Source organism: Nyctibius grandis, chromosome 1, assembly GCF_013368605.1.
Source record: "Nyctibius grandis isolate bNycGra1 chromosome 1, bNycGra1.pri, whole genome shotgun sequence".
Classification (NCBI taxonomy): Eukaryota; Metazoa; Chordata; class Aves; order Nyctibiiformes; family Nyctibiidae; genus Nyctibius; species Nyctibius grandis.
In genome coordinates this window covers 83992330-84011402 of record NC_090658.1, presented here as the reverse complement: position 1 = coordinate 84011402, position 19073 = coordinate 83992330, and the positions used below count along the sequence as shown (strand labels likewise).

The 19073-nt window shown below is 36.2% G+C and overlaps 1 protein-coding gene across 2 annotated transcripts in view; it reads right to left on the bottom strand.

Moving 5' to 3' along the window:
* The window catches only part of ASCC3 (activating signal cointegrator 1 complex subunit 3), a 274898-nt gene that overhangs the window by 162762 nt on the left and 93063 nt on the right, over positions 1–19073 (bottom strand). For both annotated transcript variants that reach the window (XM_068401794.1, XM_068401804.1), the window contains exon 11: positions 8126–8290. In XM_068401794.1, coding sequence (XP_068257895.1) covers positions 8126–8290 — 165 coding nt within the window. The remainder of the gene's footprint in view (positions 1–8125; positions 8291–19073) is intronic.

The window sequence follows — 19073 nt, the reverse complement described above, 5'->3', positions numbered from 1 at the left end:
AACTATATTTAATTGGCATATGTAATTAGTATATCTAATTCAGAAGCATTCACGATGGCAAATTGACAGCATGTTCACCATACATGTTCACAGAACACGATTATCACACCATGAAATTCCATGTATACAGAAAAATAAACAGAAGATAGCTATCTAGTACCGATTTCCACACTCAAGCATCATCTGCATTTACACTGTAAATGATTACAGGATCAGGTATGGGAAGTGCCTCTCTGGATTGTAAATTGATCACAGCAGGATCATTTTCTTCCTAATAGGTTTTAAGATTTGCATATCATGTCATTACATTACAGCCGCCACTTGAGAGCATACAGAGTATGCATAGAGATACTCTTTTATCTGACTTCTAAAGTTCTTCCTGAACTTTGTGATCTTGGCAGTCTTCCCATTTCCATGTATTAAAATATCACATTCACAGGATGAATTACAATCAAGCTGGAAAGCATAACCCTGATTGTTCAACACAAGCACAGAATTAAGTGAATCAGAAAAGTTTACATATTCTAATCTGAAGAATTGTCCACTGGTTAGAAATTAATCTCGTATTCAGATGACCCAGGATCACTTCAACACACCCGCTACAGTCAGTCTGTATGCCCTTCAGATATACACTAAAGACAAGATATGCAGAAAATTAGACACAAGTGTTTCTTAGTTTTTAGTCTAGATGTCCAAGAAGATGAATTCTTAAGTTCCTGAATTCCCTGCTCAACAGTGGTAAGAATGAAGTACTGCATACAGTGATCCATATTAGTTATTAGTTAGATACCACCCTAGCCACAGAATGGCTATAAGCCTCAGCCTCTGTCACCATTTAAGGCTGGGCAGGCTAAGTGGACGACAGACGCTCTCAATTAACCTGTTTCCCTGGAGGGGAAAAGGAAAAGAGAAAAGGGACGGGGACTTATGGGTTGGAATGTTAAAACAGTTTTAATAAACAGTAACAATGCAAAGAAAGAGTATAATAAATGATGAACTTTATACAAGACTGCTACTGAGCTCCCCCCCGATGACAATCACGTCACTGCTGATGCTGCGGGCAGGCACTGGAGGGTCTTGAACCAGACGTGGCAGCAGAAGGGGACTGGATTCAGGAGTGAAGGCAGGAGCATGGGCAGAGTCCTCACAGGATGTTGGCCACAGGGGAAGAGAGTAAGACCCTCGTGGTCCCTCAGCTTTAAACTGAGTATCACGTGGGTCACCTGTCCTGTCCACCCCTCCCCACAGGTGTGATGCTTTACGGTTCCTTCCTGTGGCGAACAAAGAGACCCAACAGGGACCCTAGCTCCTATGGCAACAAGTGTGGGTGGTCAACTTCAGAAAGTAAAGTCACTTAAAAGAAATTTAACTGGAAAGTCTGTCCTAGTCCAAACCAGGACAGCCTCTCAAAAGATCTATGTTTTTCCCATTATCCAAAAAAAAGGTGAAAAACAAAGGAAAAAAATTAGGAATTCTTAGAACATTAAAAAAAAAAAAGAATTAAAGGTGTTTCAAAAAGGCTAAGAAGGAAGTTTGTTAGAATGTTTCACCAGCGTTTACTTGTTTATTGATATCTTGTTTACTGTCTAATGAAAGAATTAAGAAGTTGTCAGTCAGTCCACGCAGGTCGCAATTTCCTAGTTTTAGGAACAAAAGTGGAAAAAACAGTAAAATAGCAAAATCAAAAGTACATAGTAAAAATGCAATTACTAATACTGTTTTGAAGATTCTACATAAGACGTTATCTACAACTCAAACACTCTGCACAGAATGCATTTGTTACTAAGCAACCATCTAGTTAAGTAATTGTATAAATGGGTTTTACTCTGCTTCCAATGAACCCTGAAAATACTGTGATCTCAGTCCTCCATTTAGAACATATTTAAAAATGTAGAGGTACTGAAAAAATGTAACCATGCAGAAAGCACTATTAGAAGCCATATTATTTTCCTTCAGCTAAATATTAAGTATGCAATACTCCGCCTTAAGAAATGACATTTTTAATATAAGAGATTTCTGTGCCCCGCACAGTGCTATGTCAGTTTTTCTTGAATGACAGAATGCCTTTTCATGCTATGTTTACTATTTTGTTCCCAAACCAAGAAATAAAAAGAAATATGAACCCTTCTACAAATCAGTTTAACTGCTTTACCATATTATGAAAGAACATAAAACATATGACAATCACTATTATCTTTTAACCTCCATGGATATATCACGAAAATGGAAAAATGTTCACATATCAATAATAAAAAATGACATGCAGAATGACTTCCTGACATGACTTCCATGCAAAATAATAGAAAAGCTTCTGAAGATTAATTCAAATATCTGATACACAACATTCTCCAAAAAAATGGAGATTAGGTTTTGTTTTAAAAACGTATGTTGTTTTAAAAAAGCCATTTTTACACAACTACAAGGTTGCCAGAAGAGATAACAAGATAGATCTAGACTCATGTAAGGCATTAGATGTGTGGCTGCACACCATACTGTTTAAAAATAACATCACAGAAGAGCAAGAAAACGTATTAAATTTATCACAAGCTGATGAACTGACAGATTTTAAAGAGAATGTATAATTGAAAAACAGCAATTAAAAGGGATGCCTCTAATTGCTTTCTAAGCCCGTGTCTATTCAATAATTTTATCCATTATATGCAGTAAATAAAAAATAACTGGAAGAAGAGCAGGTGATTGGCAGAATTTATATAACTGATGTATGCATCAGCCATGCAGATAAACCTAGGTTGATGGTCCCATTCAAACTAAATTTCTTTTAATTTAGATCATTCTAAAACAGGCCACTGCTGCAAAACGAGACACTGTTCTCAGGAAACATTCTTATAGCAACAAGTGAATCCTGCAGCAGCTATAAAGAGGTTTGTCTGAGGACTTAATGAACAAGCATCTGAATGCAAGCTCCAAAGATGATGTGTTAGCAGACTAAGTACATGCAATTCTTAGAGGTATAAAAAGGACAGAACTGAGTAATAGGAGGAAAACACTCTACCTCTGTATATGCCACAACCAAAAATAACACAAAAGTTCTATACTCAGTTTTGTCGACATGTTTTAAAACTCCAATTGCAAATATAAGAAAGTTCAGCAAAAAGAGCCCCACAACACTACGGTTGGAAACAAAAAAAATATTGTAGAAGTTTCAGTAAGCTTGATTGGTTTATTCTGTGATAGAAGATACTGAGAAACTTGATTAGCCTATACAAGGAACACCAAAGAGAGAAATGACAGCAGTCACTCAAGAAATGAGGAACCAAATGAAATGCCAATGCCATTCTAGTCCCAAAAGACACATATAGGAACTACGGTGAGCTACCATTAGATACAAGATATATAGATCTAATCAGCTGTTTTCAGGTCATTAGCTACGAGCCTTGTGTTTTGGTTTTTTTTTCCCAAACTGCTCAAATTTTCTTAATCAAGAATGGGATTCCAAACACATAAAAATTCCTAATTTGATAACAATTAGGCATTTGGCTTTGGGTGAGAAACCTCTGAACTTCTTTGCTTCTGATTTCTAGTAAGGAGGTAAAAGAGGGAAACAAAGGGACAGGAACAAAGATGTATAAAAAGGAACTAGAGATATTGGAAATGCATCAAGAGCAAGGAAAACTACACGATGGCTGAGAGGGAAAGTTTCTTAAATAAGGTGTCATGAGGAACGAAAGCTCAGAAAGGAAACATGAGAATTTCCAGGGGAAGGAGTAGAATCCTACTATCTCATGGTCACTGCAGCCAAGTCTGCCTTTGATCTCCACATCCTCAATGAGCCCCTCCCTTATTGGTGAGTATGAGGTATAGCAGAGCACCTCTCCTTGTTGGCTCCTCTATTGCCTGGAGGAGGAAGTTCTCATTAATGCACTCCAGGAACCTCCTGTATTGCTTGCCCTGCTGTGTTGTCCCACCTATTATTTATGTAGCAACTTTGTCGATCTAATACAAAAACATAAACGAACTGAAACTTAAATTTGAAGAATGAGACTGTGATGAGAATATTTGTTGTCTAATAACGGAGCTTCAGTTCCCCAAAATCTCAGAAATCTTTTACTACAGATTTTCTTTTATTTATTTTATCATTCACATAGTTGAGAGAAGGTATCAAAACTCACATATCACTCAAGTATAATATTCAGTATGCTTTTTGTGAAAAAATACGTGTAAGCAGTAAAGAAGTCATTAAAATCTCTGAATAATATGAAGAATAATTCAGTGTTCTTTAAAAGCGGTCAATTTTTTTCTTTCATGCTAATAAGCTTAGTAGATACTACAGAAATGGGGAAAGTTTGATTAAAAAGTTTAAGCATTTCAGTTTTACATCTGCATTATGCTCTAGACTAAAACTTTAAACATCAAAGCTATAAATTGGATTCACAGAAGTTGTTTGATGTTATACCTACAGTATGTAACAGAGCTCAAAGCAATTTTCTTACCAAAATGTTTAGCAAGGTCAATTTAAATCACTTGTAAAAACATTCTCTAAAATTTGAAAAGTGCAAACATGCACGAATATGCTGTTCATTCTGCTACGAGTAAAACTGTCAGCAATTCCAAGATATATGCTCCTTCCAGGTTTTAAAAAAACCTGATTCTAAAAAATGCCATAAGTTAAAATGAACATGTTAAAGTCTTACAGTAAGTGGTATGACTCAGTGTTCATCTGGAGGAAAGTACAGCCATAGTTCAATTTTGAGGTACAAATTAGGACACATCTGCTAATGCATCAGGATATTCCTGTTTTGAGAATATATCTGTATAGCTGTATTTGTACACCATATGAATATGGATCTCAAAACATTGTTTTCTGGCACAGTTGTAGGCCCAAGTAGCTAGCTGAACACTAATTCTTAAAAAGAGAAAAAAAAAAAATCCACTGTCTGTTTTTCTGTTATCAACCATCTAAACAAAACAACCCTCACACACTCCAACAAAACAAGAGAGACGCTTTTCTGTAAGACAGGATAACAAGCCCTGCAAAATGTAAAAGGCACTACATTATACATCCTGACCTGCACAGGAATAATGACATTGTCTCATAAGATAGTCTCATATACAAGCTAGTGAGGTATGATCCAAATGATACTATAGGTACAGACATTATTAGAGTAGCTATTAGCAATTTATTAAAAAGGCTCAAGTTGTATTCAAAGATATTTATCATAGTTCTGTCCTAGAAGTGATACAAGAAATGACTGTTCCAGGTCAGATAAAAAATCCAACTACTTCAATACACTGCCTCCCACAGTGGCCAAAAGGGACAGCACAGAAACTGAGAAAACGTCAGTGATATTTGCCAGCAGAGTCCCTTGTTACTACAGCCCCTAGTCTGATTTAGTGACTGTTAATCTGCAACCGATTTTTCTTTGAATTACTTGTCTAATCACTTTCTGAATCTCTCCACTACAAATTAGGAAAAACTAGTCAATACTTCTGATGTCTTAAACCAGTATACAAATCAGGTAATTGATTTCAGTAATTATTGCAGTGGAGGAATTGACATAAGGATATTTTAGACTGATATAATTTTTTTTATTGTTTTGTTGTTTTTTTTTGTTTTGTTTTTTTGTTGTTGTTGTTGTTAAATTTAAGAACTGAACAATTAATCTTACCTCCTGTGTGCACGAATATTGTATGAGTATGATGTTTCTACAGATATCAATGAAAAATATGTTCTAGAACTACTTTCAGAAGGGCTGGAGAGGAGCTTAATGTTTCATACAGCATCACTGAAGTCAGGAGATTCTCCAGGGACGGGCTGAATATCCTAGGTTTAGTTTCTGCTCCAAGGACATTTATGAATTTGTATCAAAATGCAACTATGAGCAGGGAACAGAATCAAAGAAATGTAACCAAGTATTTTTTCTTTGCAAAATATAATTAAAACATTATTGTGATATTTTTACACTTAAAACATCTGTAATAGTATTTTAACTGAACTCTAGTGAAATACTTCTGAAATCAGCAAATTTATGTAATCTTTTTTAGTCAGTAAATAGAAGTTCCAGTAATTTCATAATTAGTTATGGATGTGTACCGCAGACTTCATGGAGCTATGCTTGCAGGCTCAGATTTTGCAGTAGAACATTTCAGTGTAATTTTTAAAACCAGTTCTCTTATTTTTTGTTTCCATATTAAAAAGTTAAAACACTTGTACAAAACATCTCCTGTTTCTTTGTCCCCAAGCTCTCTGGGAGGCTTGCAGTTCAAAATATTTTTGTCTGGAATTGTTTTCAACTGCATAATTCTAAATATTTCTACAAGTAGGTTTGTCTTCTGTTTAACTGTGGGGGTTTTTTTGGTGTATTTTTATAATATAATTTTTTCCTCTTTTCAACCACCTTCTTGTAAAGATTCACAGTTGTCTCCAATACAACTTTCTTATCAACTTAGAATAAATAAGGTCTTCAGAAAAGTGGTGAGAGAGTTAATTTCAAGATTTGTGTTTTGTTTTTCTACCCAACTGTTTCGCTTAAGGAAGGGTTACAAATGAGTAGCTTCAATTCCAGATGAATTAAACGCCAACTTTGTACGTAAAACAAACCTTGAAATCCTAGAAGATTAAAGCACCCTAGAGAGCTATTTTTTAAATGAGTATTGAAGCAAGATACTGCTATATTACAATAAACGCACTAAGGGCAGGATTCAGTACCCAAGACACAATTGCCTCAGATTTTATACTCCTTAAGTTACCTGCACAGGCTTGACAGACACAAAAGGAAAGGATCTATGGGAGATATGTGTTCAAATGAAGCAGGAACAGAATGCCAAGCTGAATAATGTAGGGCAGATAAAATGGCTCTAGACGTCTATTTCAGACAGCTGAAGCCTACCTTACAAGTCTCACAAAACTGCATTAAAAAATGAACGAGTCTTGCAATCTGACATGAAGACAATGACTATCATGGTCACTGCTAAAAGCTGAGATGCTTTACTTTAAAGACACCTAAGGAAAACAAGGTAATCAAACCCATTTAAGAAAAAAAATACAATATCAAACAGGTTAAGCTTTAGTGCCCTTGAAGTAGTCTAAACTTTACAAAGCCCTACTCTCCACAAAATAAAGTTTTCAAGTTTAGCTTCCTCTAAGGAATTATTCCTTATGTTGTTCTTTATATAGGAACTTTACACTTTCTGTACTGGATTACATCAGACATCCATTTTATTCTGTTCTTAGAGGAGCTGGAATCAGATGATTCAGAAAGCCTTAACAAGGTCAGTGTAGCCTTACCAAGAAAAACGCCTCTTGAAAGCTAAAAGGCTTTAAACATTTAACATGCTACATATACGGCCATAACAATAGCAATTGTGTTTATTTTCAATTTGTTACAGATTATTTGTATTGACATATTTTTGCTCTGCATGACAAAAAGAAGGCCTTCTCTCCTTACCATTATTTATTTATCGTAATTCCATTCTTTTTATTCATCCCTAAATTCCATATTTTTTCTTGTAAATGCACATCTTGCCATTCAGACCAATCTTATTTATTGCCTAACTCTGAATCCTTCTTTTGTACAAGATTTAAGAGAAAAACCCCACAAATTAATCCTTTTCTCCTTTTGCCATCTCGAATCTTGGTATTTTGAAATTACCACTAAAGCACAGGAAAAAAGAAAAGGACCAATTACGCTAAACTAAAAATTACATAGTTATTTTTCTAGCAGTGCTGGAAGTTTTACCTAGATTCAAGACACTACGCTTAATTTAAAAAAAATATTCCTAGGAAAACTGCTAATTCAAAACCAGCATTCCCGGTAAGAAAATCCTTTCAATTTTCGTTATGTTAAAACATTAACCTGATTATTTGTTTAAAAATGTTCCATTCTGCTGTTACTTGTACAGTAAGTACATTAATAAGTAATAAATCATAAGTAAAGAAATAGCTCTGTAATAAATTATGCATCCTAGGTATCTGATCATTGATATAATATGGAAGAGAAGGTAGAAGACTAAAATTTTTCTTCATAATTAGTACAGAATAGCTATAAAATAAATTGTAAGCTGTCTAAGTGTTTTGATTTCATTGTTTAAGCATTTCTCCTTTTACAGCGAAATCTATTTATTCTTGAACAAAATAAAATTCTTTTGAAGGTTTTTTCGCACTTACCTGACGTAAAGTACGTGCTACTATACTTTCAAGTACTGGTCCTCTATCTTCATGCAAGAGATGAACTTCATCGAGAATCAAGAGTTTTACAAGCTGAGAAAGCGCTACATCACCAACACTTTTTCTTGTCACTACATCCCACTTCTCTGGAGTAGTCACAAGCATCTAGTAGAGCAGAAAAAAGCAATATTAAGCACATACAAAGAAAAATCCAGATTTGTATTTATAAAAAAACAGTATTTTAATATACAGCAGAGTAAATGCAATGTAGAACTTAACAAAGCTATCTTAAGTTTTACCTACTTTATATATTTAAGGCAGAAAGTTTGCTGCATCTACGTGTGTTGGACGGCCGTTAGTAGGACTCAGTACGGAAAACCATATGGAAATATCAACTAATAACTTCAAGGTAACGTGCATCATTTGTACACATTTTTCACATTAAAATAATTAAGCAGTTATCCAGAATCAACTCCTTATAGAATTGTGTGACTCACTTAATGTATGTGTCCTACTAAAAATTATCTGTGATCAAATATTTCTAACCTTCACCACAGCACAGTAAACACCTAAGACCTTTCCCATACCTAAGCTTGAGCTGATAGTTACCAGTTCCCTATGAAACTGGTAACTCCCGGGCAACTAGCGATAGGACAAGAGGACACAGCCTCAAGCTTTGCCAGGGGAGGTTCAGGTTGGACATTAGGAAGAACTTCTTTTCAGAAAGGGTTATTAGACATTGGAATGGGCTGCCCAGGGAGGTGGTGGAGTCACCATCTCTGGATGTGTTTAAGAAAAGACTGGACATGGCACTTAGTGCCATGGCCTAGTTGACAGGGTGTGTCAGGGCAATGGTTGGACTCGATGATCCCTGAGGTCTCTTCCAACCTGGTTGGTTCTGTGATTCTGTGATTCTGTGAAATACTTTCTCCCTAAGGCATACTTTCAAGTTGTACATTTTAATATCTTGATCCTTGCACTGGCAAAACAGATTAAACAACCTCCACCAGTCCTGGAAAAGGTTAACTTCCAAACTTTACTGCTTCACGTAGATATGTCTGTGGTAAGTCTCTATTATGGCATCATTTCGTGCATGTTCTTGCAATGGCTTCTCTTTTTGCATAAATCCCTAAGCAATAGACTATCAAACAGATAAAACTGAGGTACATTCAATCTCCAGTTGCCAAACAATTGCAGCACCCTCCGTTCTTCACAATGACAACATACTCAGCAGTCACCTCATGTGACCTTAACACAAGAATTCAAGAAAGTAGCATTTTAAAATTTAAAATCAGACATAAAGTGGTCACTCTAAAGAAAGCATCTCACTCCTCCCCCAATAAAATTCTTAGCAGCTGTTTCAAACAGAAATAGAAATACAGATTTCTCATATTCAACAAAAATAATTTCCTGTTTAAGTGCTATGAAACCCCTCTAGAACTGAATCCCATGCACTGAAATTCAGTAGTAACTTGCCTGCAAGTTATGACTATGATTTAACAGCAATTATTTATTGCCTATTCATAACAAATCTAATGAATCTATCAAAGCTTGAGGTTTCTCAGACAGGCACAAGGCTTACCTTACAATCTTATTTATTTCACAAAAAAAGAACTTAGAACTATTAAAATAAAGGTTACTCTGTAACCTTGAATTCCATTCAACGATCTCAAATTATCCTATAAGAGGACAGATATAACAAATGTTAAGGTAAGATAAGCAAACTAGGTTTATGATAGTGTTTTAAAAACAGGAATTGTAAATTGCAAGAACATCCTACTTGTATCGGTATAATTTTATTTGACAAAGTATTTTTAAGTACATGGCCAACATTTTCCCCAAAACATTTGGAGTAGTATCTTCTGACAGATTTTGATTCCAAGGTTATTTTAACACAAATTTTAGTATCAAGGCCTTTGACTCTTAAACCAATATTACATCCATATTTTTCTCTCAAAATTTTTTTTCTTTCATTCCACTTACAGAAAAAAAGAACAAACAATAATAAATAAACTTTAACATTTAGTATTTGATGAACACATGCTTCACATCACAAATAAGAATTGAGCCTACAATCAGACAGGAAAACATGCATCTGATCCATATCAGTTCTTTCATAATAAACATGTTTTATGACTGGTCTTTCTCGTAACTTTAGATGTTCAGAAATAAAACACTAAGATGACACACAGTTCAACCTTATACATGATAATGCTTCTACAGGAAATATAACACTAGTAAGTCCCTACAAAAGCTTACACACACATGAATTGTTTTAATCTAGTCAGCATTTGCTATATTCTAAGCAGCCATGGTAGAATACTAAAAAAAATGTTGATTAAAAGAGTTGACCAGATACTATCAGTATCTGATCTCAAATTTGACCAGATAATGTAAAACCAACAGAATATGTGAGTCATGACGTTTTCTTCTCAAACAAAATCTTACTGTCTGTGAGACCAGAATGTACAAATATGAAAAATGAAGACTGCTGCACTAGAGCCCAGACTGACAAAAAGAAAAACATCAAGACAGGTTAGGCAGCCTCCAAATGTGGTGCTGTGAGGTATACAAATGGTACACATTAATATTAGTACCAAACCTAGTTTCTTATCACAGAAATTATACAATGCAAAAGGTAAAAACACTGCGTAATTATGAATAATGCTTCAAGGCCCTGGCTAAGAAAAGCAGACACCGAGACCTAGCAGGTCTTACAAAGTCTATAAAAGTTGCTAGTCCAAATCTGAGCAAGAGCATTTCTCCCCATCAGAACATTCAACTACCTTAAGTACCATCAGCATAATATTAACAGCTTTTAGAAAGCAATTGATTTGCTGCCTCAACATTTTTGAAATTCAGCTTGACAGACTTCATAGTTACAGTATCAAAGAATGGTTGAGGTTGGAAGGGACCTCTGGAGGTCATCTTGCACCACTCCCCTGTTCAAGCAGGACCACCTAGAGCTCGTTGCCCAGTAACATATCAAGAAAGCTTTCGAGTAACTCCAAGGATGAAAAGCCCACAACCTCCCTGGGCAACCTGCACCAGTGCTCAGTCATCCTCACAGTAAAAAAGTGTCTCCTGCTGTTCAGATATGACCTGTGTTTCAGTTTGTGCCCATTTGCCTCTGGTCCTGTCACTGGGATCCACTGAGAAGAGCCTGGCTCTGTCCTCTTCACACCCTCCCTTCAGGTATTTATATACATTGATGAGATTCCCATGAGCCTTCTCTTCTCCAGGCTGAACAGTCCTAGCTCTCTCAGACTTTCCCCATGAGACATGCTCCAGTCCCTTCATCATCTTCGTGGTCCTTCAATGACTCTCTCCAGTATGTCGTGTTTCTCCTGTACTGGGGAGTCCAGAACTGGACACAGTACTCCAGATGTGGCCTGAACATTGCTGAGCAGAGGGGAAGGATCACCTCCTTCGACATGCTGGCAACACTTTATCTAACGCAGCAAGGGCACATGGCCGGCTCTTGTTCAACTTGGTGTCCACCGGGACCCCCAGGTCCTTTTCTGCCAAGTTGCCTTCCAGCTGGTCAGCCCCCAGCATATATTGGTGCATGCGTTTATTCCTCCCCAGGGGCAGGACTTTGCGCTTGTCTTTGTTGAACTTCCTGAGGTTCCTGTCAGGCCATTTCTCCACAATCCTCTGGTGTATTAGCCACTCCTCCCAGTTTGGTGTCATCAGCAAACTTGCTGAGGGTACACTCCACCCCATCATCCAGATCATTAATGAAGGTGTTGAACAAGACTGGACCCAGTATAAACCCCTGGGGTACACAGCTAGTCACTGGCCTTCAACTAGACTTTGCTCCACTGATGACCAACCTCTGGGCCCGGCTATTCAGCCAGTTTTCAATCCACCTCACTGTCTGCTCAGCCAGACCATACAACAACAGCTTCTTTATGAGGATCTTATGGGAGACAGTGTCAAGGGCCTTACTGACGTCTAGGCAGGCATCATCCACTGCTCTCCCCTCATCTACGTGGCCAGTCATTTCATCATAGAAATTTATCAAGCTGGTCAAGCATGATTTCCCCTTGGTGAAGCCAAGCTGGCTACTCATGATATAATTTTCTTGTCTTTCATGTGCGTGGAAATTGTTTCCAGGATTAGCTGCTCTACCACCTTTTCAGGTGAGGCTGACCAGCCTGGCATTCCCTGGGTCCTACTTCTTGCCCTTGTTGAAGACAGGAGTGACATTTGCTTTTCTCCAGTCTTCAGTCACTTCTTCCAGTTACCATGATCAATCAAAGATTATCAAGAGTGACATTGCAATGACATCAGCCAGCTCCCTCAGCACTCGTGGATACATCTCATCAGAGCCCATGGACATATGTATGCCCAGTTCACTTCAGTATTCCCTGATCTGATCCACCAGAGGTACACTTTCCTTCCTCCAGACTTTCCCTCAGTTGCTGGGACGTGGGATTCTTGAAGGCTGGTCTTGCCAGTAAAGACTGAGGCAAAGGAGGCATTCAGTACCTCAGCCTTTTCCATGTCCTATGTAACCAGGTCCCCTGTCTCATTCAGCAATGGGCCCACATTTTCCTTAGTCTTCCTTTTATTGTCTATCTCTTTGTCTTTGACGTCCCTGACCAGATTCAACTGCTTTTGGACTTCAGCCTTCCTAACTTAATCCCTGGATGCTCAATGTCTCTGTATTCCTCCCAGGTTATATGTCCTCACTTCCACCCTCTGTATGCTTTCTTACGTTTGAGTTTGGCCAGGAGCAACTTGTTCATCCATGTAGGCCTCCTGGCATTTTTTCCTGACTTCCTATTCATTGGGATGGACTGCTCTTGAGCTTGGAAGAGGTGATCCTTGAATATTAACCAGCTTGCTTGGGCCTCTCTTCCCTCCAGGGCCTTATCCCATGGGACTTTCCCAAGCAGATCTCTGAAGAGGCCAAAGTTTACTCTCCTGAAGCCCAGGGTTGTGAGATTGCTTTTTGCCTTGTTCCTTCCCCATCAGGATCCTGAACTCCACCATCTCATGCTCACTGCAGTCAAGTCTACCTTTGATCTCCACATCCTGAACGAGCCCCTCCCTTACTGGTGAGTAAGAGGTACAGTAGAGCACCTCTCCTTGTTGGCTCCTCTATCACCTGGAAGAGGAATTTCTCATCAATGCACTTCAGGAACCTCCTGGATTGCTTACATCCTGCTTTATTTCTTTCAAAATATTAGAAAAAAATGTATCTTACAAACCACATGCATTTATGAATACTTTTTTTCTTCACTTGATCTCCACAAGACATATCCTGATCATATTTATTTATTCTCCTCAGAAAAATATTTTTCCCTGCACTGCCTCATAATATTGTTCCAGTCCAACTGTTTTACCATCAGAATACATCAGTCTTTACTAATTACCAAGAATTACTCCTGAAGAGACTTTGTGATACTATCAAAAAAGATGTTCCTGTCCTGCAATATTTAAAACTTAACACATGAAAGACTCACTGAGTCGCTAATATCATTGAGAGAGTGGTAGTGTGAGGGGGGTGTTTCTATGTTAAAATATTACTGGGTGCATTTTGTTAGCAAATACAGATTTTTCAAATGCTTTTACTCCTACAAAATAGTAGGTGTAAAAATGTACAACCATAATTTATGAACTGAATTGTAACACTACTACAGATGCCACTGTTATCACTTTAAAATGAGCCATGTCAACCACAAAAAATTAGCAGCTGTACTTCCACAGAACATTAATTAGCAAACAGCGAAGAAATAAATTTAGCAATGCATATTAAGACTTTAAGGTGTGAAATACTACAAATGCAAGCTACTTAGCTAATTTGCTAAATCTAAATTGGCAATGTTCAGATTGCAGTTTTTTTAATGTCAGTCATGTTATCAGGATATATGTTTAAAATGGTATCATTAATTCTTCTGTTTCTGAGTGATGACTAAATATTCATTATAACGGTCTTTCACTTTGATCTTATTTTAAAACAGCAATGTTACTCAAAGTAATGACCCGAATTAAAACGCTATACTTGATATACTGTCTCATTTAGTAATGCCAGAGATCTCCAGAGAATGTCTTGCCAGAAAATATGATTGGTCCTTATATTTATTTTGCAGATAGAAAGTACAGTTGAAAAAAAAAAAAAATCCTCCAAAAAACCCCAAACAAATCAGCTTTGTAGTCTCAAACCATAAATTGAATTCAAATATATAAAGTGCTCATTAAAAATATCAGCTAAAAGAAAATGCTGACTATCAGCAAATGTTAACAAAGCTACAGATTATTTTTTCAATTAAAATAATAAACAAAGCAGCATTATGATCCATCTCATAATTAGTTTTAAATGTGGTAGTGGCATTTCTTTTTATAATTAATTTTCAAAGACAATGTATTTTATCCACAAAGTTATAAACTCAAAACTCAGATTCAGCAAAAGGATTCTGCTTTCTGTTTGGGGGCAAGGGAAGGACACAGTAACCAAGCCTTGAAACATCTTTTTAATATTTTCTTATTTTACTTTGACTTGAGTTATCAGCACACTGAGAAGCGTGTTCATTTATATTGCTATTTCATCACTTCACCTCTTTCAGTATTGAAATAGCTAGAAAATAAAGTGTCACATTTGCTTAATGAACTGCAATTCATGCAAGACATTTCAATCTGGTTTCTGTATTAGTGTATGGCTGAATTGAAATGGGTTAACTGTCAATATTTTTACTGTCAACTTAAATTTCTCTCCGCACATAGAATTCTCCTTTCCCAATGCTTTTTGGATTATCATTAGTAACTATTCCACACTGACTTTTTCTACTAGAGAAAACATGAGCTTACCACAAAGAGTCTTCTGTCGTAGGTGAGGACTACCACTCAATTTCACAGTTTAAAAAAAAAAGTCTTTCAACCCCAAATTATTTCATTTAGCTTTGGGGTTATTTAACACATCCCTACATTACATAATGGTCAGGTAAGAACTCAAACAAAAAAGTCTAATTACTTCACTTTGAAAAATTAAGTCAAAAGGGACGACACTGATAATTTCAACGTCAACTGACAAAATTTCGAGTGACCGTGAAAATGCATTTTTGTATAATTGTATGATTTGCTAACTATTTTTGTCAGTTTCTCTTCAGCCCCCTTAGAAGCCAGACTTCATGATAAGAGGAAGTTATATTTTCACCACAGTTTCAGAAGATCAACACGTTGAAAAATGCTGGGTTTTGTTGTTGTTGTTTGGGGTTTTCCTTAGTCTGTAAAGGCTTATGGTCTTCCTGAAATAAAATGATCTTCCATTAATTTCTTAAAGTCCAACATTAATTTCTAGCAGTTGGCACAGACTGCAGGTTTAGCTTTTCAATAGCTCACTTGCAATCCTTTGAATTTTTTTGCTTCTTTAAGTTCTCCCAAACACATCTTAGAATCATAGAATCGTTTTGGTTGGAAAGGACCTTTAAGATCAAGTCCAATAGTTAACCTAACACTGCCAAGTCCACCACTAAACCATGTCCCTAAGCACCACATCTTGCTCATTATTAGTATCTGATTTCTGCCTGAATAATTTGTGCACATACTCTGAGGTTAATAAAACTATGGTAATCCCCTCAAATTCACACTCCCACAGGTCCAATCCACATATGAAAATATTTAAGACCAAACTACATGAAATACTTAGATATAATGTCCCATACTATAAAATTCACTGTTTTTAAGGTCTTCAAGACAATTTTCAAGAACAGTTTTCCTTTCTTTAGCCACTTCAGCCTCCAAGCAGTCTGCCATTTATCTGACCTTTTGTCCCTTTCATACATAAAACGGTAAATCAAAACTGAGAAAAAAAACCCCACAGGTAACTTCCTAACTACTATGATTTCCAGAAAACAATTAGAAGAGACCTAGGTCATTCTTCCTATCTACCGGATATTGTCAAACCAAAATGTATAAAGAACTGGTTGACTCTTATCTCACGTTAAACATCAACTGGGATGATAGCAGAAAGGGACTGTTTGGTTTAACCAACATACCATTCTGATTACAAAAAAGAGGGAGAACAGTTAGTTGTGAATCATTAGGTTTGTAAATTAAATTCTCCCTGCTCCATTCTCTTAAAAGTGGATTCTCAAAATAGTCCACTTTACATCTGCTCAAACCTTTCTGGAAGGTAAGGCATCATTAGTAAAGTAGGCATGCACGGCAAATTTTAAACTTGTTTTCATTTTAGGTTTTTGCTTTGTCAGACCTGATAACAACTTAAATTTTGGGACTGGGTTTATATAAGTTTGCATACAGTGATTGAGTAAACACCCTACAAGCCAAATCATACCTTTGGCAATTTCTCTTCAAGCAGATATTTATAAGTTTTTATTCCTGATGCACATGATAAACAGAATTCAACTATTATTTAAATACAAGACTTTTGAATGAATTTGATGAAATGATTACAAAAGAAACACATTGTTACATTTCTTATAGTAGAGATTTTATGGACATTCCTGAGAATAAAAATGAAACATTCCCAACAAACAGCAGGAACACAAGATTGAAAACTAGTCTGTTGTAATCAGACCCATTCAGAAAGTAGGTCTTGCTGCCAGTGAGCTGTTCAAGACAATAATTTTTATAAAATAAATATGAATAAAGGCTTCTGTGGAACTACAAAATCAGTATCAACCATTAGATTTTAAGTCCAAACAAAGAATTGCTAATCTTACAGGCACTAGAATTAGCCAGTAAAACAATCCCAGAGGACTAACCCGAACTGAACTGATGAATTAAAAGCGCTGAATAGAAAAGTAACAAAGATGGTAAAAGGTGTACAAAATTCTGGAGGACCAGAACAGAGAATGCATGAAACAAAACCTTTTTTGAGAACATCTCTTACAACTGCACATGAACAAACAGAGCAGTTGCTCCACCTCCCAAACACTTTGTTCATTTTCAGCTTAGCATTCACTTCTGTGTTTTAATTTTCCTGCTACTGTGTTCATAAATGAGTTATGAACAGTAAATCTTTATGTAGAATGTTTCCCAGAATTATAGTAATTTAAAATGTTTGAATTTTAAAATTTTTTTTTAGTAGGCTCATGCGAACGTTAGGCCAAGAACTGACAGAGGTGGCAAGCTGGTATGCAACTGCATGTGGAAGTTTTCATAGAAGGTAGGGAAAACACCTTTTTGGGGAATTTTTCAGAGAAGCAGCAAATACCTGTCATCAGGAATAACAGCCACTATCAACAGCGGTCAATTTTAACATTTAGCCATCACCATTACTTAAAAGAACCAACCACAGCAAGAGACTTCTTTCTCATCTAGACAGGAATAGATAAGTACTCTGCTATGGTATACAAAATTTTTCTTCTACAACACATCTATAGCTCACCATAGATTCCACAAAAACATCATCCTGTAGTGCTATAAGAACCTTACCACACAGGTTCTTACACTGCACTGATAAATGCAGTATGCAAGTCCTTTCTAGTAAAGCATTATATTAATATTCTCTACCATTTGTTTACCCCCGTGCCCTGTGCATGAGCACATAGTATTTTCATATGTGGTTACATAGCTTTCTGTAACATAAAAGATAGAAAAGCACCTTGTAGTTAGATTGGATAGTGTTGATATTCTCAGCATCAGCACTATTTCAGAAATAAGGCTGCATACTGCCATACTATAAGCAGAGCAACAGTAGTACGAACTAACATGTAATTTCACCATCTTTCTTTAACATAGGATGTAAATATGTATGTGTTTATTATGTCAGAATTGTGAAAATACATACAATGGTACACGCACATACTTTCAAACATTTGATCTGTAAGTTTTAATTCATGTTATTGTATATACTGGGCATTAATATCTATCATTCTTTCTAGAAAGAAACTGTAGAGAATAAGCTCAAGATTATAATGAACAAAGCCAAAGGCCTCCACATGAGGAAAATATTGCTGATGCCCAATGATCACAATAATAAAGCTTGTTTGTTATGGGAAATTTCCAAAATGAAATTATCTTCCCAAATCTGGATCAAGAACCACAAAGATTTCATGACCATATGTCATCGCACCCCCAGACCACAACAGAGATATTTTCACATTTAATATACCTATATGAAAGTACTACTTCCTCTTTACTTTGAAATCATTAGAATAGCTGCTAAATAAACAGCAAATATTCTGTTCATGTTATCTTTCTCTGTGAAGTTCACAATACTGTTTCTCAAAGCATTGATTAAATCAACAAGAAATACACATTTCCACTATAATTTCATTATTTACTCTCTTAACAGCCATTTCTTTTTCATTTTGCTTTAGCATTTTTTCATACCTTTCCCACTTTCTGTTAAGCAACCCTCTTACTATTTCAGTATCCTTAGGAAAGGAAAAAGAAAACTAAATCTTATTATAAAAAATACCTGATGCCTGTGGCTATGTGAGCATCTGTCCTGTAAAGGCTACCTCCTGTGCAATGACCAATGATGCTGGATTTACTCATGATGTTGTTAGCATAAAAAAAGTCTGACTGAAGATACCACAGCCAAAACCAAGGAGAGGTAAAGAGACTGAAACAGCTAAAATACAGCCTGGAAATAACTGAAATATATATTCTCCATTGGAAAATCATGTTTGGTATTTCAGAAATTTGCCTATTAACAGCATAAAACAATGATTAGATATGACTAGGAATTATTTCATCATTTGCAGATTGAAAAGAATTCTTTTACTGAAATTAAATGTCATGAAATAAAGCATCATTCCAAATATGAGAATTCAGTAAACTTAAAAAAAGTAGTATTTTCTGAAGTGCCTCGACTATGTTGGAAAAGAATTTTAAGGTCTATTCCACTTGTATATACAGTTAAAGAAGAAACATAGTTCATGTACGAAATACAGGCTCTAAGGACCTAAAAGCTTTGGAGAGCATTGAACCAGCCTCTTTCCATGTTAATTCCTGTAGCAAGTTTGTCTCC